This window comes from Falco biarmicus, chromosome Z (assembly GCF_023638135.1).
Source record: "Falco biarmicus isolate bFalBia1 chromosome Z, bFalBia1.pri, whole genome shotgun sequence".
In the NCBI taxonomy this organism is placed as follows: Eukaryota; Metazoa; Chordata; class Aves; order Falconiformes; family Falconidae; genus Falco; species Falco biarmicus.
In genome coordinates this window covers 22,756,719-22,782,227 of record NC_079311.1, presented here as the reverse complement: position 1 = coordinate 22,782,227, position 25,509 = coordinate 22,756,719, and the positions used below count along the sequence as shown (strand labels likewise).

At 45.6% G+C, this 25,509-nt stretch overlaps 1 protein-coding gene across 1 annotated transcript; it reads right to left on the bottom strand.

Annotated features, from left to right (window-relative positions):
• Window positions 1-8,171: 8,171 nt before the first annotated feature.
• Window positions 8,172-10,119, bottom strand: TICAM2 (TIR domain containing adaptor molecule 2). The gene is given in 4 exon segments (XM_056325053.1): window positions 8,172-8,276; window positions 8,278-8,407; window positions 8,409-8,610; window positions 9,879-10,119. Coding segments are annotated over 4 exon segments (678 nt in total).
• Window positions 10,120-25,509: the final 15,390 nt, after the last annotated feature.

Here is a 25,509-nt window from a genome sequence, read left to right as displayed (position 1 = left end):
CCCCCCACCCGGAGGGATGGGGAGGAGAATCAGAAAGGAATGTAAAACTTAAGGGTTGAGATAAAGACAATTTAATAGGTAAAGCAAAAGCTGTGCACGCAAGCAAAGCAAAACAGGGAATTCATTCACCACTTCCCATGGGCAGGCAGGTGCTCAGCCATTCCCAGGAAAGCCGGGTTCCATCACACAGAATGGTTACTTGGGAAGACAAACATGTCCCCCCCTTCCTTCTTCTTCCCCCAGTTTATATACTCAGCGTGACGCCCCATGGTGTGGAATATCCCTTTGGGCAGCCCAGGCCAGCTGTCCCGGCTGTGTCCCCTCCCAGCTCCCCGTGCCCCCCCAGCCCTCTCGCTGGCCGGGCCTGAGACACTGAGAAGTCCCTGACTGAGGATAGACACCACCCGGGCACAGCCAAACCCATCAGTGCACCATGAGCACTGTTCTCACATCAAATCTAAAACACGCACTGCACCAGCTAGTAAGAAGAAAATTAACTCTATCCCAGCTGAAACCAGGACAAGTTCTTTATCCCTGTGTCCCAAAGGACAAAGGAGGATGGTGCAGAGCTTTCTTCCTCGTTGAGGCAGGCTATGCACAGCAATAGAGCAGAGAAACCTCAACCACATCTGCACTGTTATCTTTGGCACTAGGAGCAATACATCTACATTAATATGGTAATTTCCTCAATTTTTTTATCCCACTTTTCCTCACGCACCAGCCAGTATTCACAGCATGACTATACTTCTGTTAGGCCCTGAACTAACTCAAAAAAAGTGTTGCATTTTGCAAGGTGGACATGTACTCCAGCTGCTCTCTGTAGTGTGTAGTGCATGTCTTACCTAAACTGGCACCAGTTCCCTATACAGAGGTGGGAAATATAGGTGTACATGTAGGGAATATAGGCCAGGAAGGGGGTACAGGGCATAATATCAGGAAGATTCCCAGGAAGGGGAGGCAGAGCAGACGGTAAGCTGAGCAGAGAGGTTCCTAAGGCATCTGTGAGTAAATGCCAGCATGTGAGCTGAGTCCAAGTTAATCAATAAACTGAAATAACCTGTGAAGCACAACCTGAATCCTAAGTATTCCTTGAGGTGACTTGATCACTGAGTGAGGAGGTGGTGACCACAAACTCTGGTTGTCTGCTGCCAAACTTGCTTTAGTAAAGCCCCTTCCTGGCTGCCGGTGCTTGCCCACAGCTCTGGCAGCCCAGGTGGTGGCACAGATGCCGGCAGTGATGCTACATGCAGTTATTGTCATTTGCTTTTACCCATGAATATTTATGCATTTTCATACAAAGCAGAAGAGTTTCATGAGGACTGACAGAGACTCTGGAAATATCTGCACCCAGGGGCTGTGACACCCTCTGAGGCAGCAGGAGACCCTGAACCATGTAAACAGGACAGGTGATGTGAACCTGAGCCCCAGCATATGCTGCATCACAAAACATCCCTCTCTCCCTCAGGACAGCAAGCACCACAGGGCTTTGACACACACTACAGTTGGGGAGATAGCATGCATGAGGTATTTGCATATTTAGGCTAAGTCTCCTAAAATGTGATTGCTTACTTCAGGTGACATTACTGATCCAGATGTTCACCCTTTGGTCTAAAACCCCAGCCCTTTGCATGCAAGTCCACCAGGGGACAAGCCAGATGATGAAGTTTCTTCTTTAACTGCTAACTCTTGCTTGTATTGTCCTGTTGACAAAACTCTGGGAGCTGAATTCATTACTTTTGCAAATGAATGAACTTAGTACAAATTGGTGTTAAAACTGTGAGAGGTTATGAGCTGGCTGGGGATGTGAGGCTGCAGGAACTGAGAAGTTTTGGCAGGGTTGTTAAACGCCTGCAACCTGTGAGCTTTCCTTGTCCTTCAGCACTTAACTCACAGCAACTGCTGAAACTGTCTGCAGCCCACGTGTGGACACAGATCAAGAAAGAGAAGTCTGGTCCTGGGAAGTACCTCATTTCTCAAGAGGAAGTAAGCGTGTCTGCCTATTCACCCTGGAGTGTAAGGATGACATTTTTTTTCCAGCAAAGTCAGTAAAAGTCAGTAAAAGACCTGCACATCTGAATTCATACATCCAAAGACATTCCTGTTAGCCAGTGCACAACCATACATTGCCTCTTCAGTAACAATAGCCTGGCATTTTGGGAGAGGCTGCCCTAGGCTGCATAACAGATCTTGAGCAGTAAAACTTGTCAATTTAACATCGTAGAAATTAAACGTAACAAAAGCAGCTACCAGAGTATAATTCTTTGCCAAAACAACGTTTGCAAAATAATCTGATTCATCAGTACAGTCAACAATCGGCTAAGGTGTAGATAAAAAATGCGTCAAAAATGAGCTTACTTTTTAAAAGTGGCTCATTATACTTGACCTGTGCTGTTATTAGGTAGAGCCAGTCATGTTCATGTTGCTAGTCATGCTGGGGTTAAACTGTGCTCTGCCATGGTGTGATCCTCTACCACGGATACGTTGGGCCTACACGGTGACTTTGCTTTCAAGCCATTAGTTTGACTAATCCTTTGCTCTGGTAAACTTTAGGTTGCACCCTTGTGACACCAGAATCCTCTCCTGTCCTGCAGACTATACCCATTCTGGTGTATTATAGACATAAAACTTCCAGAATAAGCTGCTCACAGTCTCTTTGCTGCCTTTTTTTTTACCCCATACATATTATCTCCCTGTTAATTTCCTTTCTTTGCTCCTAGGCCAGGGAAAAGATGGGCCCAACAGTGTTGATAAAGATACACAGACTTTTAAATATTGAATTCACAAATTTCCACAGTAGGTGGAATAAAAAATACATAACATCCTCTGCTTTCCAAGTATGGAACAGATGTTTCACCTACTATGAAACCTACTAGGCTAGTCATGATACTTGGGAATATTGCATGTCCAACTCCCAGGCATTGGGAGTTAATTCACTGCAGAGAAAAATTACAGAGCTGATTGGCCAGGGAGCACTCTGGGCTGATGGAAAGCTCAAAAGGCTCCAGGGGGTCCAAAATGGTTGGAAGCAAACATCTATATGGTAAAGCTACTTTTCCTCAAATAGATGGCAGTAGAAGCTAGAGCGGGGAGGTGGCCCGGAGGTAATCAGAGAAATACTCCTTTTACTGTAAGCGCCAGCCAGCACAAGCACAGAGAGCAAACAAAACAGAGTACAAGTGCTAGGCAACAGCCCAGATTGAAACATGCCACGCACTGCAGCCCCTGCAGAAGCTGCTGAGCGTCAGGGAGCATGCTGGTAGTATTTCAGTCCTTGGCTTCCGATGCAAGTGCCATAAGCGTCCCTACATCTTAGTCATCTGCAGCTGTAACTGTCACTGGAAGTCTGCAGAGGCACCGAGCAGTTCAGACTAGCCATGACCTTTTACATTGCCGTATATATCCAGAAACCATTCTGTCTGTTGCAAAGAATTCCATTTGTCAAAGGTTTTTGGCCACGTGGGTGGGTGTGCACGTATGCATGCAGGCAGTCACATGCATGCGTGCTTTGGAGAGTTCTGCTCTCATTTTCTGCCTTATAACCATTTCCATAAGCAGCTGGTTGGAGGCAAGCACGTGGCCTTAGCAAAAAGATCTCTGGGATTAGCTTCCTATTAAATTGTGTCTCGGGACTCTTCCGTTAATCCGCCTCTGCTGACTCTAGCTTGGCTCTGAAGAAACAGAGGGCACGGACTAACAGGAAAACTATTTCCAAGCCTGGCTTAGTTCTGTGTTAGGAGGCAGAGGTTTGGGTTTTTCTTTTAAATGACATAAGGCTCAGCTACTTGGTTTCTCAGTTCCCTTATGCAGGGGTGTCTCTGCCTGTCTGTCTGGTGGCTTTCTGATAAGAAAGACTGGTGTCATTTTGGTACAGGCTTTCCTTCTTGTGGAGCTGCGTTGGCCGCAGCCATCCACCGGTCATTGCCCTGCATCGTCCCCTCCAGGCACCAAACTCCACAAGCTCTTCAGCACTTGCCTTTAACAGCCAGGTTTCGCATTTCTGAGTAAGTCTGCAACAGACACCCATGTAACCAATTCCCTCCTTATGTAGGCTGTCTGTTCCGCTGATGCAACCTATGAACATCTACTCCATTTTCTTCTGCAGGCTGGATTACTAAAATATGTTTTATTGGGGCTTCTCGAAAGCATGCCTCAGAAGATTCAGTCAGAGCAGATTGGAGCCGTTTGCTTGGCTTTTAATGCTAACTGCACTGAGCTTATTAAAACTGTTCTCCACAGATTGTCTTATCTTATTTAAGATTTATAAACCTCTTGGATTTATGACACTAGTACCTCGCTAGTACCGCTGGTACACAGGCACTGTCCTTTCCTTGGGTATCCCCCAACTCTGCTGCCAGCCAGGGGGTGCAGGTGAACCATCCCCAGCACTGAAATCTGAGGAGAAGCTGCCTTATCTCAGTTTTGAGTTGAGGTTTTTTTGCTTTTTTCCTCCCTTTTAGTGGTTAGGCCAAATGAGATTGATGATTTTCTGAGAAGGAAGAGCTGCTGCTTTTACCCTGCCTTTTCACCGTGCTGGGTGAGGTGGGAGCTGCAAGACTTCACATTTTCCACAGGCCAAGTTGGTTGGGAAACGTCTGAGACAAGTGCCAGAAATTTTGCAATAGGATTGTACTTTTAAGAGAAAAAAACCCAGAAAATGGCTTATTCCAGTTACTATGTTTTGGCATTTTTTTGCAGAAGTCTTTATAGGCCTTTAGGCAGAGCAAAGCAAAACTTAAAATCACAATTAAGCTAGAGCAGAGAAAGCCAAATACTCCATTAGGCATATGTAGTGCGCCAGCTCTGCTTCCCATTATGCAATGCCTTCTTTCACAAGACTTTGTAAATAAAACACGTGTAGCCTCTGGGTCACTGACCTTGTTTAACAGCTGAACATAGCAAAGCACAGAGACCTCTTTGAGCACCTAACCTGCTGTGGGGAGAGGGGGCTGAGGCTGATGCCATGGAGTGTTTTTCTAGTGTGCTGCCTTGCTGTCCCAGCCCTCAGCCTCACCACTCGCCTCCCCCATCTGTTTGAGCACATCTGATTTTCAACCATTAATTAGGCACATGCTTCCAATACTGTTATTGAACCAGGGGACCACCGCAGCTGGCCCCCTGGGCCAGGAGCCTTTCACTCAAGTCCAGTGCGATGCTCAGCATCGATGAGGAGATCTCTCCCTGCCTCTGACCCTTTGCTCACTTCTGCCAGGAGGGGACAGGTGGTGTCAAGGTGCCATCTGGGACCTCCAGAGAGAGGAGACAGCACAGAGGCTTCTGGCTGCAGAGTGCTCTGGGATGCAGGCAAGAGCCTCCCTTGCAAGAACAATAGTCATGGCAACAGTGCTTCAGCTTCTCCCAAGGAGCAGTAATTCAGCTTCAGATGTAATTCCATATATTTGATTTGTGTTGCCATATAGCTCACCCAGCAGTATGCTCAAAACTCCTGAACTGTTTTTCTCTTACCATACCAAAGACAGCGGTGGTCACCCAGCTTGCTGTTCCAGCACTCACATGCACAAATGTGAGAGCAGGGGCAGGTCACAGCTGGATCACACATGCATTTCTTCAGCTTTTTTTATTGCAGGATACAAATTTCCTCCCTTTGCCTGAGTATCCCCACATATCCTTTTAAGTACTGCATTCTGCTGCAGTGCTTGGGGAACTCCTCATGTAGTGTGGAGGCAGCTGCCCGGGAGAGGTACAGCAGAGCTGCGGCAGGCAGCAAACGCAGTCTAAGACAAGTAACAGGAGTCTCATTTGGCTGGAGTCTGCAACTTCCAGGCAGACCTCAGCTTACCAGCTGTCAGCCGGCAGGGCAGCACACTAAGCATCCCAGTGATACCAGCAGGAGGATGGGTGGTGGTCATTAGTGACAAGGCACACATTTCTGCATGAAAATGAGACAGCAATTTTTATGTGCATGCAAGATGGCTGGCTGTGTGGTTCTTGCAGGCAGTATGAAGCAGTATGAGCAGACAGTAAGACTAGTGGGAACACCTGTTTTCTGAACTAACTGAAAGAGAACAACATTAAAACATAAATGACCGGAGGAATTCGACCCTCAAACATTGCTGAGAGCTGCACAGTAGGATATTACCTGCAAGTATGAGCTTCTCACCAGCCAAACAGCTGGTATCTCCTGGGATCAGCCAGAAGGAGCAGTTTTATAGAGGTGGAAGCAATAACTAGCAACAACAATGCAGCAGGTCGGTAGCTCAAGAACAGGAGTCTCTGTGTTGCTGAGGTTTGGGCCAAGCCTGAGAACTGGTTTCCCCTTTTAGAAACATTTAGCTGCATAACAGCCCAGGACAGACCACATTACCTCCTGTTTCTCTTGGGCTTTTTTCCATTCTCTTTTCCTTCTGCCTTCTTTGCATAACTCTCCCATTGGAATGGTTTGTAGACTGTATGCTATAGACAGGTTGTCTTATGTTTACCCTTTTAAACATTACAGGGAAAAGTACATTTACACTGAGGGGAAAATAAAAAAGGTAACAAATACTGTAGACAACACTTCAATCAACCGGCACTGGCAGAAACTCTTGAAAGCCTCCCACAGCTGAGGGAGCATGCTCACTGTGTTTGTGGCTCTTCTTGAGGAGCTTGGGTGGCTCCAGCCACCCCACCATGACAAGGGGGCAGAAGGGAACAGAAGGCTCCCCTGCCCTGTTTATGGTCACCTGGCCCCCAGCACTAGGGTCAGAAGAGGCCCTCTGCCTGCACACAGCTGCCTGTTTGTTGATAGGCATTGGGGACACCTGAGGAGATTAACTGAGAAACCCCCTACCCTGCTCAGGACTATTCTGCCACCCAAGGAACCATGACCAGCTGCATGGAGGGTGCTTTGCAGGGGCTGCAGACACCCAGCAGCCCCCTGGCTCCACAAATTTGCTCTCCTGCAGCACAAGGATACAGCCCACACATGGATGATGCACAAGGTGTTCCATAACTGACTCTCACCCTAGATTTTTGAGACAAAGCTACATAGCTGCTATTCTCTCTCGCAAAAGAGGGAACAGAAGCAGAACACAAAACATTGTGTCCAAAACCATGCCGCATGCAAGCAATAGCACAGTTATGATCTCAGCTACTCCCGCAGGCATGGTATCAATGCTAATCCAGACACCAAGGCGACCCTCACTACCTCTTATTTTCAGCAAGGAGCAAACTGTTTTGCGTAGAGCTGACTGTCCTTACATTTGGAACAGCCAGATTTCAGTCATTCACAAAATAATAAATTATCTTGGTTTAATTTAATTTCTACCAGAAAAAGCAAAGATTTCCAATGCTATTTTAGTAATTACATGCCACATCAATACAAAACTATAGTGAAACCTAATGCAAGCTGGCTTACGGAATCACAACTAACAGTCCTATCAAGAACAGGAGGAAAAAAGAACGCTGGAGAACCATCTTAAATCTGTTCAGATATGCTTAAGAACTGGGATATGTGAAGTGTACAAAATACAAGTAATTCAAACCAATGTAATTTCTGTGGCTCTCCTTTTCCAGCCTTAGCTCAGAACACTTGCTTTGAAGACACCCCCACATATTCCCTCCAATGTAATCGTCTAATGTTTTCCCTAAAAGAATGGGCCAAACTAAATTTAGTCAGAATAACCCAAGAAAATATTTCTTGAAATAACAAAACATATCAGCATGTGTTTTCTTTATAGAAAAAAATCCCAAATGTAACAAACATAAAATGTCTTTGAAATGGCCATTTCTCAAAACGGTAGCGTATTTCAGAGTGCCTTTCACAATATATTGATTTAATTGTGATGTCAAGCCTCTTCTGTTAATATTTTTCAGTATCAGCTACAAGGTATGAAAAGCTGTACATCGTTAATAGAAAACAATACATGTCTGGCAGAGCTCACAATATAAAGCTGAACATAACTAGGGTTTTGGGTTGGCAGCATCTTGTACCTCTAAGTAGACACAGTGATAGGCATGCCTTCCTATATGGCATGCGTTCAGCAGTACTTAATTAACATGCCTTGGCAGAGAACTTTACCCTTAGTTTTGTCAAAAGAAGAGTTTCCCTTCCTTTATAAAACAAAAGCAAGGAATATCACTTCTGCTTTATTCTAAATATGGTCTGCCTTCATAGTTTTTCACCATGACAAGTGCTCTAGTTTCTGTTTCATCCTTTCCTCCCTCCATATCTCTCACCGTTGCCTGTATGTAGACTGGTGGAAAATTTCCACCGCTTGTTTTTCAAAGCCAGGACTATCTTCTTACAGGGCATTAGCAGCCTTCAAAACAAACCCAAAAAGTTTTATCCTGGGAAAGTGGGTTATTCAGTGCCCTCACAGGTAACACAGAGTTGTAATTTGTGCTGTTAAGAGCACTGACAAGGGAGGTGAAAGACTGAAACGCATACCAAGATACATTCCAAAAATTCTGTCAACAGCATTATAGTCTATGCTGAACCATTCACAGCGTCACTTAAGTTTTCCAATACATGTTCAGTTCAAGGCATTGCTGTAAAGATTATTCCAGATTTAAGATAAAATCTATTCTGCAGCAGGTTCTGGATCTGGATGGCTTCATCTGCATCATTGTAAGCACGCAGAACCACAGACCTATAGAACACAGTGCAGAAATCTCATTAGTGCTGCAAACTCCTGAAGCCCTGCTTGTGGGCTCTCTGACTTCAGCAGAAGCTGCACAGTTCATTAACTGGCTTGGAGTCTCCTAGACCTATACTTAAGCTGTTAGCCTTTTGCTGCTTTCTGCTAGATTGGTTTGTCTGGAGTTAGTCCTGCCCATTATGAAAAGCATACACATCCAAAAATTATTTGTTGGTGTGACTAATGTCTGATTTCTCAATTCTTATAAAAAAAAAGTCAGAGAAAGAAAAAAGCAGAACTACTGAGTGTTAGAACAACACAGAAAATAATTCCTTGCCTTTACTAAACTACAAATTTATTTGACTAGAGGAAGCTATTACTCATGCTTTTGAAAGAAGGCAGAAATGCTGAGAGAAAAGCTGATACTCCAGTTCAATAGCTCCCAGACCTTTTTTCTGATGAACTCAATGCTGAGTACTCTCCAGACTGCAAGCAGGCCAGGCACTTCCCATGAAGACCTGCCAGCTGCCACCAGTAGGAAAGTCCACCCAGGGAGATCCTGCTCGAGTGGTTCCTATGCCACAAAGGGAGGTGCTCTGCAGATAATGTTGGCATAAGGATGGCAGGGTGGGAGCTCATCCATCCCCTGCGTGATCTGTGCTCTCACCCCAGCCAAAATCAGCACCTGTCAGACACAGGGGCTGCCCAGCTGCCAGCGGCACTGCAAAGCCAATGTGTCTGCTCTGGGGAGGGGATACAAGGTCCAGCACCTGTAGAAAACAGAACAGCCAGCCTTTTGCTGTCTCATTCCTGTTTATTTCTTTAATTGTAATTTGCACAGCTTTAGCCGAACTTACAGGAGCATCCTTCCTTTATGCAAGGAAGTTGGAGGACCTGCTTTTTTTCATTCTGCTAATGCTGCAGCTTGCAGACCTGAGCAAACCCCCCAGGGGAGAGTGGGGCAGGAGCGATCCTGCCACTTTCTCTGCAATTGCCAAACCAATCTAGCTATTACAGGAAAAGTGCAGCCCAGGCTCACACCCTCCAGAGATTTTAGGCAGCTGAACTGGCCTTGAAGCCGATCTGGGCTCCAGTGCCCTCACCCAGGTTACAGAGGACATCCAGGGCAGAATCAGGCCCTGGGCAGTAAGGGCAGTGCTGCCTGCACAGGGAGCGGGGTCTGCCTGGCGTAACCCCTCCGCTCCTGCTGCATGTGCCTCCCCTTCTCCCCATGGGTCTCCCTCCCCTGAAGTCCCGGCTGAGGAGGAACAGGCACGATCGCCAGCGGCACCCTCAGCCCACCAGAGCGGTGTCGAGCGAGGCAATCCATGCCTGACACCGGCTGAACACCTTCCCCACGGGCCTGGTGCTCTCTGAGCTCCTCCCGCCCTGAGAAGCCCACCAAGGCCTCCCACAACCAGGTCTTGGCCTGACGCACGGCCTTTCCCTCTTTTGTACACAAAGTTAAGCCAGCGTCAGCCCGTTCTGGGCTCATATCGCACATGCGGCAGGAGTCTGCCACTGCTTCGTGCTTTCCCGTCATTGCGGCCCCTTCCAGCCTCGCACAGTGTGCTTCTGTCCTTAAATATTAGTTTCATTATATCAGTAGAGCTTCAGGTGTTTCCCAATGACTGGGCAAAGAGCCAGCACCCATGTTTGACATGGGAAGAGCAGAGCCCCAGAGAGCAACAGCACTTTTGTCCTGCAGCAACACAAAATCCTCACTCTTTCTACCTTCATTTCCCATCAGGCCATGAAATTTTCCACATTAAGTGAAATTCCACTGTGGATGTTGTGTCTTAATGCTGTAATCTCAAAAATACAGGCAGGAAAACCAACTGCCTCCAGAGGCAGGGGCCAAAACACTGCAGATCCCTTTTGGGGTAAAAATAATTAACTGTATTAAAACCAGCAGATGGCAATTTTTTTTTTCTAAAACAGATTCGGCCTGGATCAAGTCAATAAATATTGGAATAAGCATGTCTTTAAAGATACGTAGTGATCTGATTATGCAGCCTCACACATGAAGGAGGTGGTTCTGGGTCTTAGGGGAATGGTGGATTTGAGAGAAAACGCTGCCCATTAGGGAACAGAGCAGTAATAACAACTTATTATTGGTAATGCAGCCTGCAGGAGGGAGCTGACAGCATGAACAATGAAAATCTCTTACACATGGAAATAAAGGTACAGTATAAGCTGTACACTGTGTTACATGCATTTAGTCCCCCGTAAAGCTGCAGAAACACAGTTGTGGGATCCATGCCTTCTACACAGCACTCACAGAGCAGCGCCTGGGGTTTGTTCATGCTCCCATGGTACTGCATTTCTTTTCAAATGGTTCAGCAGTAGTTTGGGCTTGTTTTTTCTGTTGAAAGAAAACACAAAGAAAAGAGAACAATTCAGAGGTTTGCTTTTGCCGTAAGAACAAATTGGCAGCAGGCTAAGCGCATTGAGCAGTAATTACAGTAAGACGCGGAGCTTCTGTGCTAATGATCCCTTAAATTAAATTCCCACGTGACCTAATGCAGGGCCAGGCATGCAGTTTTTCTGCTTGGTTGCTGCCCTCTTTTGGCAGCATCGCCAACCTCCAGGAGAGAAAACAAAACGAAAGCTTTCAAGAAAAACATCAAATCACACTCTGTGTGTGATGAGAAGATGGAAGAATCTTGTACCAAAGAAAACTGCAATATTTTGCATTCTTTTCCACATTGGAAAACTGATTAATTCCTCGTAAGAAGTTAGATCTCCTGTTTTCTTTAAGACAAGGTTCATTGACTAGGTGTGCATGTGAAAGGGAGAACTGATTTGGGTGATGAGACTGTCACAGACAACCATCATCTTTTCAATACATTATTTTACAACCTACCAACTACCATGCCCTTCCTGCCCCTCAAAAGCAATTTTCTAACACAGAGGGATTTTTGCTTTTCAGTTCATAGAAGAAAATTTGAGCAGACTTCCAAGGCATTGCTTCAATTGCCTTCTATAAAGATTTCCATCCGTAGTATACATGTATGTATCTTTTATCAGTGTCAGAAAGGCTGAAAGAGAAGCAGATCCTGTGGATAATAATAATCCGTTGTGGCAAATATGAGCTCTGCTCTTCAGGACAAGTCTCCTTTCAGCTTTAACTCCAAGAAGGGGGGCCCTTGTCTTTCTGGATACTGTTCGCAGATAAAGAAATGCATCCCACATAGCAGCTTAATATCGACTCTGTGTATGCTTGCATAGCTTGCTATCAGCCCGTGCATTCACAGGCTGTGCACACAAGGCATTCATACTCCAGAATGCTGCAAACAAAGAGCCATCTGATTACTCAGCGAGGAATGGAATGCTTTATCACATGCAAACCTTCAGTGTCTTGTTCAAGATCTCACCTATGCATAAGAACACACAAATTACATTTCAAGGTAACGGAGGAACCATTCCTCATCATCTTACTGGATAGTAGTTTTCAACCTTAAGAACCTCTTCCAAAAGTCCTACTACCTGTCTACACAAATATGTTGACACACTATCCTCAGCCAAGTAGCACAAGGAGCATCTTCCAGTCAGCTGCCTTCCCCCAGGACGTCCTGTCTAGAGCATCCAAAGAGACCACCATTGACAATAACACTGCCAAAGAGCCTTGTCAACAGATCCTGTTGGTTTGATTTCCCAGGAAAAAAAATATGTAGTATGTTTTACACTGAACACTTCTGAAAAGTGAAAAAGACAGAGTATTAATAGTGTATAACTTCTAAGGTTTCTCAAAAGAGTGGTTGAAAGCTGCAGTTATATCCACAAAATATTGAAAAGTTCTGTTTAACATAGAAGTAAGAATAAAATCCAAGGAAATGTGTAATTTTCTGCCTTTAGAATGTTTCTCTTCTTTCCCCTCCTTGTAATTGGGACAGCTTTGATCAGAGAACCAAAACTAATCCTTCTCCCTAGAAATATGTAGGAGGGTGTAGCACTGCCTTTTCTTGTGCCTGCTTTCAGCTGCACAGGTGTGACCCTTCACAGCACTTCCCTCTGCTTTACCTGGGGATGGGTTTGCACGTTAATTTGCTGTCGGTTGTAATAGGGTGCTTACTAGTGCTTCACTGGTTTGGGGCTCATATCACTCATATTTGAGTTTTTTTGTGATTCAGGGGGACAGCACAGACACCCCAGCACCAGGAGGAGGCTCATACACTGCCAAGGTCTGCAGAGGAGGGAAGAGCAAACTGGCTGGCTCCCACCCAGGCCACCTTGAGCCTGATCCCCACAGTGTGCTTCACTGTGTCCCAGTGCTGGGATGCTGTGCAAAGAGCTCTTCCCATCCAGCTAATCATCTATGCATGTACTCTTACAAGTAGACATCAGTGCTGAAGAAAATCCTCAGTTTGCTGCAGTATTTTACTAGGCACGTAATAAACCCTGAGGCAGGAGTCAGTCCTACAGGGCCAGCAGAATGGAGCCTGCGGTTTTCAGCAGCTTCTGCCAGTACAGGCATGGATCTGTGATATCTTTTTGCTGATCCTGCCCTGGGGGATAACTCATCCGATACAAATCACCTGAACTTGTGCCATGGTGAACACTCACCAATGCTCATCAAGAGTGACCTGGGCCAGCAAGAAGACCCTACAAAGCTCCTCCACAGGGGGACTTCCATTTCTGAGCTGAAAAGAAGCAAGCCTGGAAGTTAAAGGGATCTTTCTGGGAGCTGCATTTCCACATCGCTGGGAAGAGCAGAAGCCTTATGGCTCCTCTCACACAACCCGCACAGACATGCTCCACCTCATCCCACCCACAGACCTCTTAGAGCTGAGGAAAAGCCTTCCTCTGCAGAGGCTTGGCTCTTGGCTCCCCCTGAGCCATCACATCCTTTGGAATTTCTGAGTCAAAAGAACTTTTGTCCACCTGTAGCTTTCTGCATGGATTGCACCATAAGGGCTTTGTTCTTGTGCCCTCCTGAGCAGCAGCCACAGCACTGCAGTGCCTGAGCTGCTGCCAGTGGGACCTGCAGTCCCTGTGGGGGAACTGCCTCAGCCCTCTCCCTGGCTCACCCTGACACTGATACTAAAGACTTACACAATTTAGTCTAAAAGAACAAAGAACCAGCCCTGCGGCGAATGAAGAGACGGGACGCAGCTTGATGCAAGCAAATGTCGATTTATTCCATAGAAACACGGGTATATAGTCTTTCAGAAATCGCGCGTTTTAAACAGATTGGTTCTTTTGAGCTAAGCATTGCATACTAGGCAATCCCCGATTGGTGGTTAACTACCATCAATCAACAGCAAGGTGTTATCTTTCCTTGGTGCCATCCATCCCCCACGCTCTGTTAATTGTTGTCTAGACAAGCCCGAGCACATTCCTCTCAGCTGATTGCCATGCATGGTCCTAGTTTCCAGCCCGCTCCTGCATCTCCCCCTTCCTGTTGCACAAAAAGAACCTTTGAAACCGAATGAGTAAAACCAAGGTATAAGTAATAGAACAAATAAAAAAACAACTAAGACATATTATCAATGTCAAAATAACCCACTGTCTCTGTTCCGTACAATTTTACAATTTCCCCTTTTTGCTTTTTGAACAGCTAGTACCAGGTTTGCCATGTTCTGCAGGGCCCTTGCAAACATGACAGCAACCAAGGTAATAGCAAACAAACTATACTGCCAGCTGAGTGAATGGATGCCAAAAAGGCTGACATTTTCTCAGATTTTGATAACATGTTGCTGCAATGGGGTGCCTAAAATCCACGCAGCACATACCATCAAAATCCTCACAGCCATGTCCTTGAGCCAACAACAAAAAACAGTGGCAATTTTGACCCACATTCTTAACTGCCTACCAAACAAGGTGATTTAACTCTTTAATGCTTTCCCTGAACATACCTCTGGGGTCATTCCCTTCATTCCCTCTTTTTTTATGCAACCAGAGACACTTTACCATAACAGAGAAGCCCATATTTACATCTCTGAGCCCGGACACAAACCGCAGTTGTATGCACCACCAGGCCCAGGGCAAAAATCACTCATGCAGTTACGCAGCTATACATCTCCACAAGCATGCAGACACCTGTTATGCCATATCGACTCCCAAAACCCCTCACTTAAGCGTTTCCCACTTGCATTCCAGCCACCAATCCCCCAGACCCCCCCTCACCCTCCCCAAAAATACAATCAATGCATCGGGAGAGATGAGGGGGTAGAGGAAAGGTCTAGCCCTTTTCCAGATCTATAGGACCTGGATCAAAAGGTTTATCATTGTCAATGGAATCATTGTCCGAGTTGTCCTGTTCCCATGCTTGGTCCTGTGTTGTGAGGGTCGCTGCAATCAGTGACAGCTTTGGGGGCAGGGGAGGTGTGGACATCGCTGACGGTGTGTCTCTGAGAAAAGTCTCTCTGTCGGTGGAATTTACAGCCTCCTCTGGTTTAGCACCATCAGTAGAATTAGTCCACACTCGGCAAAGAGTAGTCAGAATTTGCCACCAAGGTGCTAAATGCATTCCCGACACGGAGTTCCCCTCCGCTGTCTTTCAAAGTCTCAAGTTTCTTGGCTGCTCACCTGTCTCGATGCAGGTTGTCCGCCTGGTCCAGCCAGCAAGACGATCGTTCAGCCAAGACGTCTCCTCCGGAACGCAGCCCTCTTCCACGAGCTCTTTTTTATCGACCAGTTCCATCCTTATTCTGCCAAGGCTTCGGGACACCACCATAGGGGTCATCATTTGAGGAGACTGAGGCACGGACTCCCGAATCTGACTAGAAGACCCTTCATGAGTCCATACACATCTCTTTCTGGGGACGAAGCCCGATTCCCCATGACGGATTTCCCACAGCTCACCTCAGCTCCGGAGGGATTTCAGGCCGGCCGGCTCCCGCTCCCTTTCAGCACTCCATTCAAAGTTCTGTGGGACTCGCTGCAAGTCGCTCAGGCGATTCGAGAGCCCTTCACGTCGGATCCTTAACCGGATCACATCGGGGTCACCAATTTGCTGCGATGGACAGGACGCAGCTTGATGCAAGCAAATGTCGATTTATCGTATAGAAACACGGGTGTATATTCTTTCAGAAATCACGCGTTTTAAACAGATTGGTTCTTTAAGCTAAGCATTGCATAGTAGGCAATCCCCGATTGGTGGTTAACTACCATCAATCAACAGCAAGGTGTTATCTTTCCTTGGCGCCATCCTTGGAGCCACCCGTCCCCCACTAATTGTCAGCTAACTGATTGCCACGCATGGCCCTAGTTTCCAGCCCGCTCCTGCACAGCCCCCCTTCTTTTGCTGATGTCACAAGGTCGGGAAACAAAGACAGAAAGCGAAAAGAACACTGCCATCTATGCTGTGCAAAAGATACCTTCAAGTGAGAAAGCTCTGGCCCTAAGAAGAGACAAACTGATAAAGTGTTTCAATACACACACACCAACAGAAAGTCAGTTGGAAGTAGGACAAAAGTAATTGTGGCAGTGGGAGATCTGGACCTACGACTCAGATAGCCCCCCACCTACCCACCCCAAAAGAGGGCAAATGGGGAGCATTTGGGGAGCATGGGGAGCATGTGCAGTCGGTAAAAGGCTTCAGCAGCGCTGTCTGAGGTGCGCGCTGATCTGCATGGGAAGTGGGAAACTAGTACCAGCCCTGAGCATGACAACGCACACGCCATGTACTATGGATATGCCGGTGCTCTATGGTATATAATGCGTGCCCTCGAGCAGCTTGGTGTGCACGCTGGGAGGAAAGATCCCCGGTGCACCCAGCGCTGCGATACACGCGTGTCGGCTTTCTAAACTGCCATTCGGTTTGGAGTTTTCTTGGGTATGATTTTCATTAAGAACACCAGGCATGACATCCCACCTCCCCTCCCTGCTCCACACCACAAACATGAGGTACTCACACAGCTGAGATATGGGCACTGAGCAGATGTCTCTGGAGGGATGCCAGGGCCATTGACAGTCAGACCTGGCTTCTCATGTCCATCCCCTGAGATACCTGCCACAGCGTGTCTCACATTCCTGTGGGGAGGTGGGTGCTGAGTCCTACCCACTCTGTTCCCACAGCCAGGGCAGCACCATGGGGTGCTTTGGAGAGGGGCAGCTGGGCTCATGCTGGGAGCACAAGGCCATGGGCTGGGGGGTGATGGGGCCCTCTCAGGTATGGCAGTGACAGCTCCTCTGGGGAAAGAGGTCAGCAGGAGGCTCAGGCCGCTCAGTTCTGGAGGTGGATTTTTTTTTTTAGCATATCCCACATTAGCTATACCGTCCCACAAATACCTCCTGGTCAGCTTCTCTGCCTTCATTTGAGATGCCACCACAGACATGCCAAGAACATTCAGGAGATGCAGGTGGGCAGTTAATGGTCTCCGCAGGGTTTGGGTTGTTCTATGCTGCTGCAAACCTTCCGAGTGCCATTTTGCAGTTGTCACAACCCAACTCGTCCATTCTAGTTTTGTTCCTTCTGGGTAGCTGAGTGTTCATGACCTCTCAAGCTTTTTCCCCGTGACTTGACATGGACAGGACCAATACTCACCAGTATTGCTCCCAAGCCTGCTTGCCAGCACCTGCAGGCTGGAGCTGTGTCTGCAGAGAGGAGAAAGTGGCAGCATTTCGCCCCCTCGGACTAGCTGCTCCTCGGTATGTTCTGGGGGGTGCCTCTCCAGAGACCAAGAGCTGCTGCTTGTCTCTGGACACTGGAGGTCCAAGGCAGAGGATGACATTTCTCCCATCAGGCATGAAACACCACAAAATGTCCCTCGTGCTCACTAGGACTTTATATCACGATGACAGCAAAGCACCAAGGTAACCTGCACTTATTGTGTTGTCCTTAGCTGTGGCTGGTCCACAAACTCTACAGTGGGAAAGCTCTGAGAAGATAGACAAGGATGATGTGCTCATGAGGCTCAGAAAGGAATTTAGGAGGTGGTCACAGCTATTGTAAAAGATGCTGAACTGAACACCAAGGGGATTAACAGGTGACTTTTATTGTCAATAAATGGCCGCATCAGTTGAGTGGTTCAACTGGTTATGTAAATGGCCTTCCTTAAAATAAGCATTAGGAAGTATAATCTTCCTGAGCCAGCCAGACCAACATAAGTGGAACGTATATCTGGCTCCGCCAAACACAGAGTATGAGAATCAAACAACTAACAAAACGGACCTGGAAGAAAGCAATGGGCTTTACCTGGCTTCAACTCACCTATGCCGTCCCACTGACTGGGAACAGCCAGCATCATGACAGTGGAGCTGAGCCTGGTTGAGCCTGCCTGGAAGCCAGGTGCCCACCAAGCCATTCTGTCTGTCCCTGCCTCAGCTGGACAGGGGACAGAAAATACAACAAGAGGCTCATGGGTCAAGATAAGGACAGGCAGAGATCACTCAGCAACAGTCAAAACAGACTCAACTCGGGGAAATTAATTTAGTTTATTGCCAATCAAATTAAAGTCGGATAATAAGGAATAAAACCAAATCTTAAAACACCTTTGCCCTATCCCTCTCTTCTTCCCAGGCTCAACTTTATTCTGAATTTTTCTGACTTCTCCCCTAGAGTGGCACAGAGGGATGGGGAATGGGGGTTGCAGTCAGTTCATCATGTGTTGTCTCTGCTGCCCCTTCCTCCTTGCACTCTTCCCCTGCTCCAGCATTCAGGAGACAGTTCTCCATGGACTTTTGTAGTGTAGGTCCTTCCCACAGGCTGCAGTTCTTCATGAACTACTCTAGTGCGGTTACCTTCTACAAGGTGCAGTCCTTCAGGAACAGACTGCTCCAGTGTGGGTCCCCCATGGGGTCACATGTCCTGCCAGGAGCCTGCTCCAATGTGGGCTTCCCACGGGTCACAGCCTCCTTTGGGCATCCACCTGCTCTGGCGTGGGGTCCTCCAGGGGCTGCAGGTGGGTATCTGCCCCAGCGTGGGCCTCCATGGGCTGAGGGGCACAGCCTGCCTCACCGTGGGCTTCACCACGGGCTGGGGGGAATCTCTGCTCCGGCCCCTGGAGCCCCCCCTGCCCCTCCTGCGGCGCTGGCCTGGGGGGCTGCAGGGCTGTTCCGCTCATATATTACCACTCCTCTCTCACAGCTGTGATTTCATTGCACAGTTTCCCCCCCTGCCTCTTCTAAGTACATTATCCCAGAGGCGCTACCACTGTCGCTGATGGGCTCAGCCTTGGCCAGCAGCGGGTCCATCTTGGAGCCGTCTGGCATTGGCTCCATCGGACACGGGGGAAGCTTCCAGCAGCTTCTCACAGAAGCCACCCCTGTAGCCCCCCTGTTACCAAAACCTTGCCATGCAAACTCAATGCAGGAGCATATAGGGACTGTTGATGGGAACTATGTTTGTACTGTGGTTCAGTTGTATATTGCAATCGCTATATATTGGGTTGTGATTTCAGTTCATTGCTGTATCACTCTCCTAAATCAAAATCCCATTTGTGTTGAACATCTACAAATAAGTAAATTTGGTGTTAAAACATTGAATTATTCTCATGTGGGATATCTGAAAGAGTAGTGGACCTGATGAACTCTCTGCAGTACATACTTTAGGAAGTGAAAGGGAACGAAGGTCTTAAGGCTGCTGCCCACAGGTGCCAGGGGCTGGGGGATGCCTGGCACAAGAGAGGTCTCTGACAAATGCAGCCATCACCACCTGCAGTATTTGACCCCAGTCCCTCACCAGCCAGGCACACCCTGCTCCTAACTGAAGTTTTTTGTGTGTTCAATCGTCATTAACTTACACAGGGTGGCTTTCCACCAGCAGAGAGCACTGGTGCCAGGTTGTGGCTGGCAGGAAGGCTCCAGCGGGCTGTCGTGCCACTGAGTAAAATCAAGCCTCACTGACTTGCTGCAGGCATCCCGTAGACTGTTGTTTCAGGTGTTGTACACATACATACAGACTTTGTGTTTCTCTTTGTTGTGGTCTCACAGATGCTGCTGCTGCCCAGTGGAACTGATGCTCTCTCAGTCTCAGAGATGCTGAGAGCTGAGATCCCTAGGAAGTATCCATTGCCTTCAAGCCTGGCTCCTCACAGATCTGAAGTTTACAGCATTCTCCCTAGGAAGTTCAGGTTTCTCAGTTCTCATATAATTTAAGCACTGATCCATTAGGACTACCTCCTGATTTCCTCAGAATTTGAAATACGAGGTTTCGTTCTCTTCCCCATCCCTCTGGGTGAGGGGGAGTGAGCGAGCAGCTGCGTGGGGCTTGGCTGCCGGCCGGGGTTAAACTACCACACTCTCCCCTGACAAACTGTCAGCAGGTGACTTCAATAGTGCATTACATATCTCTGTCACAAGGTGACTGAGGTGCTTCAGAAATAAACTGGACAAAGTCCTTACCAATCGAAAAAGAAAGGATCCAATACTACAATCCCCATAATTGCCCATGGTACTTTAAAAGAGAGGTACAGTATGAAAAGTGTTGCAAGGAAATGTTTCAGGCAGGTACAGACAAAATAAGACTTTAAACCAAACAAACCTCCCAACGAAATACTTCAGGTCAAACCAACAAATGAAAATACTTCCTTTTTCATGAAATAAAGAATTTTTCAAAGGAAATTTCCTTTATTGATGAAAATATATTTCCTATTCATGTTTTTTTAGTAGTAGTTCCCAGATGATCTTTTTTAGATACTGATTTCCTAGAAAACATTCATTAGATACTGCTAACTTCCTTAGGTCATGCTGAAAATCTCATGGAAAATAATGGAAAAATCATATTGGTGTTACACATACATGTACTTGGAAGAAATACATATACCCCTAGCGACTGTATGCATTCTGATTACATTCAATTTACTCAAAACAATGATTGATGTCACTCTTATCTGATGTCATTTATTTACACATTTGTGGGTTGCTGTACCTAATAGTGATGATACACTCCTGTTCATTAATAATTATTTGGAAAACATGGCTTCAGATACAAGCTTTCAAGGATGGTAGTGAAAGCTGTGCTTTGGAAACGGGGCATTTCTTCAGTCATCAGAGATTCAAAAATGTCAGTGTAAATGCATTGGTAGATACAGAAGTTTAGCAGGTTTGGTTAAGTTCTAATTTTTTTAAAGATAGCAGTATTTTCAAGCCCACAGCTGATATGTACTCTGTAAACATAAACTTGACTTTCCTACTCCAGCAACAGTTTATAATCCACCAGATTTCTTCTGGCCTTCAAGCCAAAGCTGTCTTTAAAGGTCATGGTCTTCAATTTTGTGGCTCTTCTTGAGTGGTTCATCAGAACAACACCCCACCAAAGGGATCAGGTTTATTACCTCTGCAGCTTCTTGAGCACTGCCTCTAAAAGAGCTGCCCCTGTCATGGAAGAGGGAGGGGGCTCCTATGGGATCCCCCTTCCCTCAGGTAAACAAGTACCTCCAGAAGAAGTCAAAGCTCCTCCACTCTCTGAAGGCCTCACATAGTTACTAAGCAATGAAGCACTGTAGTGAAAAGAAAGAACTAAATAAAAGCAGTAATAAGCCACCATATTACTGGTTGCCATGGAAGGATAGGTAGGCAGTCTTATTTAATGTCTTTATTTTCTAATCATAAAATCTATCATTAGCCAAAACATACTTTAATTCATTATTTATGTTTGCCCCTGTTTTGCCATTAGATGACACAGGCATGATTTTATTTTTTTTGGTTGCAAATTTAGGCAAACCCATAACATTCCTCCTGAGTTTAATATGAGTGTGTATGCTATGAGTGGGTGTAAATGATCCTACAAATCTGAAAAAGTGTGATTTTGTTTACATGCTTCCATGGCAATTCTTTCCTTAACAAAAAGAACAAAGTAAGATTTCAAACAGATCCTTATAGAGCTCCTTGAAGAACCAATTCCATCAGTATGTTATTCAATATATAATGAATTTTCAGGAACTAAGAGGAAATAAAAATTATTTTACAAACAATAATGACACACCTAGCCATACTAGTTCTTAAAATCTCTTTTGCTACATTGTTTCCTCTCTAACCTGAGAAAATCACAAAAAGAAGGTAGAGGTTTGTGGCAATAATTGTGTATAGTGCTAGCTTCAAGTAAATGGAAGTAATGGATTTGCTATCCGTATTGTCACACTGTCATCTGTGCGGGTCACAGCAGCCTGCCTAGCATGAATAGGAAGACCTAGCTGGCTCCATCCCATATAGTAGTATTTTGATCAATCACTTAGCTTTTGCTGACAACTGCCTCTTGGAGACAGACAGGGTGGTTAATTTTGATGTCTCTTAGGTCTGTCTTGATCTGGGACAATGCAAGTAACTGGAGTTGAAGTCACTTAACCTTAAGGTCAGCAAAATATTTTTACAAGTCAATCTGTTTTAAACAACTAAGAGTCAATTAGAACATTTGATTTTGTCTCAGCCTTAAAAAAAAAAAAAAATTACACAGGTGCTTCCATCTCACTTGCTACAGAAACACATCATCCTGAGGTATAAAACTTCCCTGCATATTTTCAGGATTAATAAGATGAGCAGACCCGCATTTGTTGTAGTTAAGACTAAATGACATGCAAGGACTACTTGCAGTAAATGAGTCTCACCAAGCCCTTTCCTGAAGCAGTCATTGTAGCTTTTTGCTGTTCCAAGGAGTCTGAAGGGCATTTCTTTTTGTGAGACTCTCCCCCAGACATACATGTCATGAAGGAGGACTAGCAATCCCAGAAGATGTATACAATTTAGACCTTAGCCTGAAGCTCTTTCACAGCCACTTCCCATTCCCCTGATGCCTTTTCTGCTTCATGCACACACAGATGCCAGACAGTGACATGAAGACCTTTGTATTTTGATCATTCTCCAGAAACAGCCCTAGGGTGGATTTCTGTAGATCTTTACTTAGCCTCTCTTAATTGCTGTTGGGAAGATGGGGATGTGATTTGATTGCCTTTGTAACTGAAGAGACAGCTGAGAATCAGAAAAGTTAGAGCCTGAGGGAAAACGTGAATGGTGAAAAACAGTTTCTGCTGGATACTTCTAAATAAAGTTTTCTCCCTCTCAACATGTGCACATGTGGAGAACTATGTAAATGAAATAAATTTTATGACAAGCATATTAATGTTACCCTAATACGGAAATGAAATTTGCCTGAAATGCTAAGCCAAATTTGATGCAATTTGAGCAGCCTAAACAAAGGAAAACTTGACACACACTGATTTGTCCTCATCAGCCCTCCCAGTGGGTAAGTAAAATAATCAGATTGCAACTGTAGTCTTGATAAAGCTATTACAGCATCCCATGTACCTCTGCACCACCCTGCATCCCACAGAGTTAATCTTTTTCAAGCCCTCCACTTCTTCCTGTGTGGGAAGCTATGATCTGTACCATCGGGTTAATTAAAGGAAAAAAATTAAGCTGGTGCTTTCAGTAGCAAACCATTGATTTGGCCCTGCTTGGTAGAGCACTGTAAAAAAAAAGAAATGGTGGTGATGGAGATATCCCAGGACTTTAATCCTTCCCTTTGATAATCTACTTTTTAGCTTAGTTCTCTAAGCACAAAATAAACAGTTTATGTTTATACTCCTCCCACTGCCACCCAATTTATTAACTGTAGATTTAATTTTCCACATCATTTGATTTATGAGAAAACTGGGAAGATTCTGTACATTCTTTTATGATAAAGAAGAAATAAAGAGGGAGACTGAGACTCTGCTCCTTCAATGAAGGACAAGGTGTCAGCTAAGCTCTGTTCCTGGTACATGAAAGAGAACTCACACACACAAAATATTATGAACACCCCCTCCCCGTCAGAACAATAGTAAGATTTTGGTACATAAGAGAGAACTCAACCATGAAATCTTCCAGCAATGCTGCGCCTGTTTGGCACTGTTCTTTGTGCCTTGACTGGGTGTTGTGCACTTTTAAAGAGCTGATACATCCCAGGAACTAATGGCAATCTGACAATGCACTCATAATATAATACTTGCCAAAAAGGAATGCACCTAGCATGATTAGTCTTCTATTTGCAAACCCTAAATTTCCAGTAGAGTCAGAAATTTCCAGTGCTTCAACTCTCTTAAAATCACTTGGACTTAGCTGTCCTGCTCTTTTGAGTAGATAAAGCTCTGATTTATGCTCCTCCATCACAACAGCTAAAAAAAAGAAGAAAGTTAGAGGAAGTTAGTCTTGTTGGGGTTTTTTTCTACACACTGGTTCTTTCTTGCAAATTCAGTGGCAGGCCACAATATCTTGTATAAGGAACTGCATGAATGGAGAATTTAAAAGCAATGTACACACCAAAAAATATTTTCTAAACCAGAAAATGCCAAAATAAAACCATTTTTTCTATCTTTCTGATTTCAAAGAAAGGGGATACAAGAGAATAATTTTGGATTGACTCAGGATGAGAAAAACCTCTTATAATAATCTTGTATTTAATTCATTCACCATCTTCCTTCTATCTTTAAAGGTATGCAAGTTATAAGCTGGCAGTAGTATTTCAAAGTGAAGACAGAAGATGTTTCTCTTTTGCTATTTTGCAGGAAAATGTGGGAAAACATTGTTTTGTAGTTTGCTTCTCTGCCCTGAAATTGGCTGAATGTCAGCAAATGTTATCTATTTCCTTAATTCTCCTACCCCTTCTGGAAATGTTTATTCTATTTGAAGTCTGAAAGGAAACACACCTTGAAAATTCTAGATTGGTCATTGTTCAATTTGTTTTAGTTTCTTATCAGGTATCATTAATATAAAAAGCAGAAGAGAATTATTGAGAAATTACAACCTGTTCTGAAGAGGTTACATGTTTAATGGGGATGGTGGCAACATGAAAGTTGGTGAGGAAACTCTTTGGGATGCCCACTTGATATGAACAGTCTTGCCCTATGCTAATGATAAAACTGTCCAAGCATCCATATGTATGTATAAAACACTGCCTTTCCTTCCCCCCCCCCCCGCCCCGCCCCAGGTTGTCCAGTTCTCAACATCATTCAGAACGTCTCTCAAGTCCATTATAATTGTTCAAGCATGTTCTAAATTCTTTTGCACCTCTCTGTCCTTTTCTCTATTACTCCTGTATTGGGCTTTAGGGCAACACTCCCCACCTATGTCATAGCATCACAGAAGGGACCTCGAAAGACTATCTGGTCCACCCTTTTGTAGGAGAGAAAGCCTACTGAGATTATCTAGCACCCTGTGCAATCTATCTTGAAAATCAACAGCAATGGAAACTCTACCATGTCCCTGGGAAGGCCATTCCAGTGATTGATTTTTCTCATTGTAAAAAATGCCTTTCTTAGGTCAAGATGGAACCTCACTCAGGGCAACTTGTACCCATTGCCCCTTGTCCTCTACATGTACCTCCTTGTGAAGAGAGAGCCTCCATCCTCTTTGTAGATATCTCTTCAGTACTGGAACACTGTGATGAGGTCCCCTCTGAGCCTTCTTTACCAGGGAGAAGAGCCCAAACTTCTTCAGTCTTTCCTTACAGGACAGGTTCTCCAGCCTTTTGATCATCTTCATGGCCCTCCTTTGGATCTTCTTCAGTTTGTTCGTGCCTTTCTTGAATTGTGGGGACTAGAACTGGACACATTATTCCAGGTGCAGCCTGAAAAGTGCCGAGTAGAGTGGGATGATCACATCTCTACCTCTGCTAGTAATGTCCCTCCAGATGTAGCCCAGGATCCGATTTGCCTTCATTGCTGCAGTGACACACTGCTGACTTGTTCTGTCTGTTGTCCACCAGGACCCCCAGCTCCCTTTCAGCGAGGCTGCTCCCCTGCCACCCAGATTCTAGCCCTACCAGGTTCTTTGGTTGTGTCATCCCAGCTGCAGGATCTTGCACTTGTATTTGTTCAACTTCCCTGTTCTTCCCTGACTACTCCTCCAGCCTGCCAGGGTGTCTCTGTAAGATGGCTCTCCCTTCTGATGTGTCCACCTCACCACCAACTTTGGCATGGAAAGTACAAGCCAGACTGCAGAGGTTGTTGTTGGACTCCCTTTTCAGCCTCAGATGTTACTATCTGCTGATCACTTCTTGTGCTAAAGCATTACT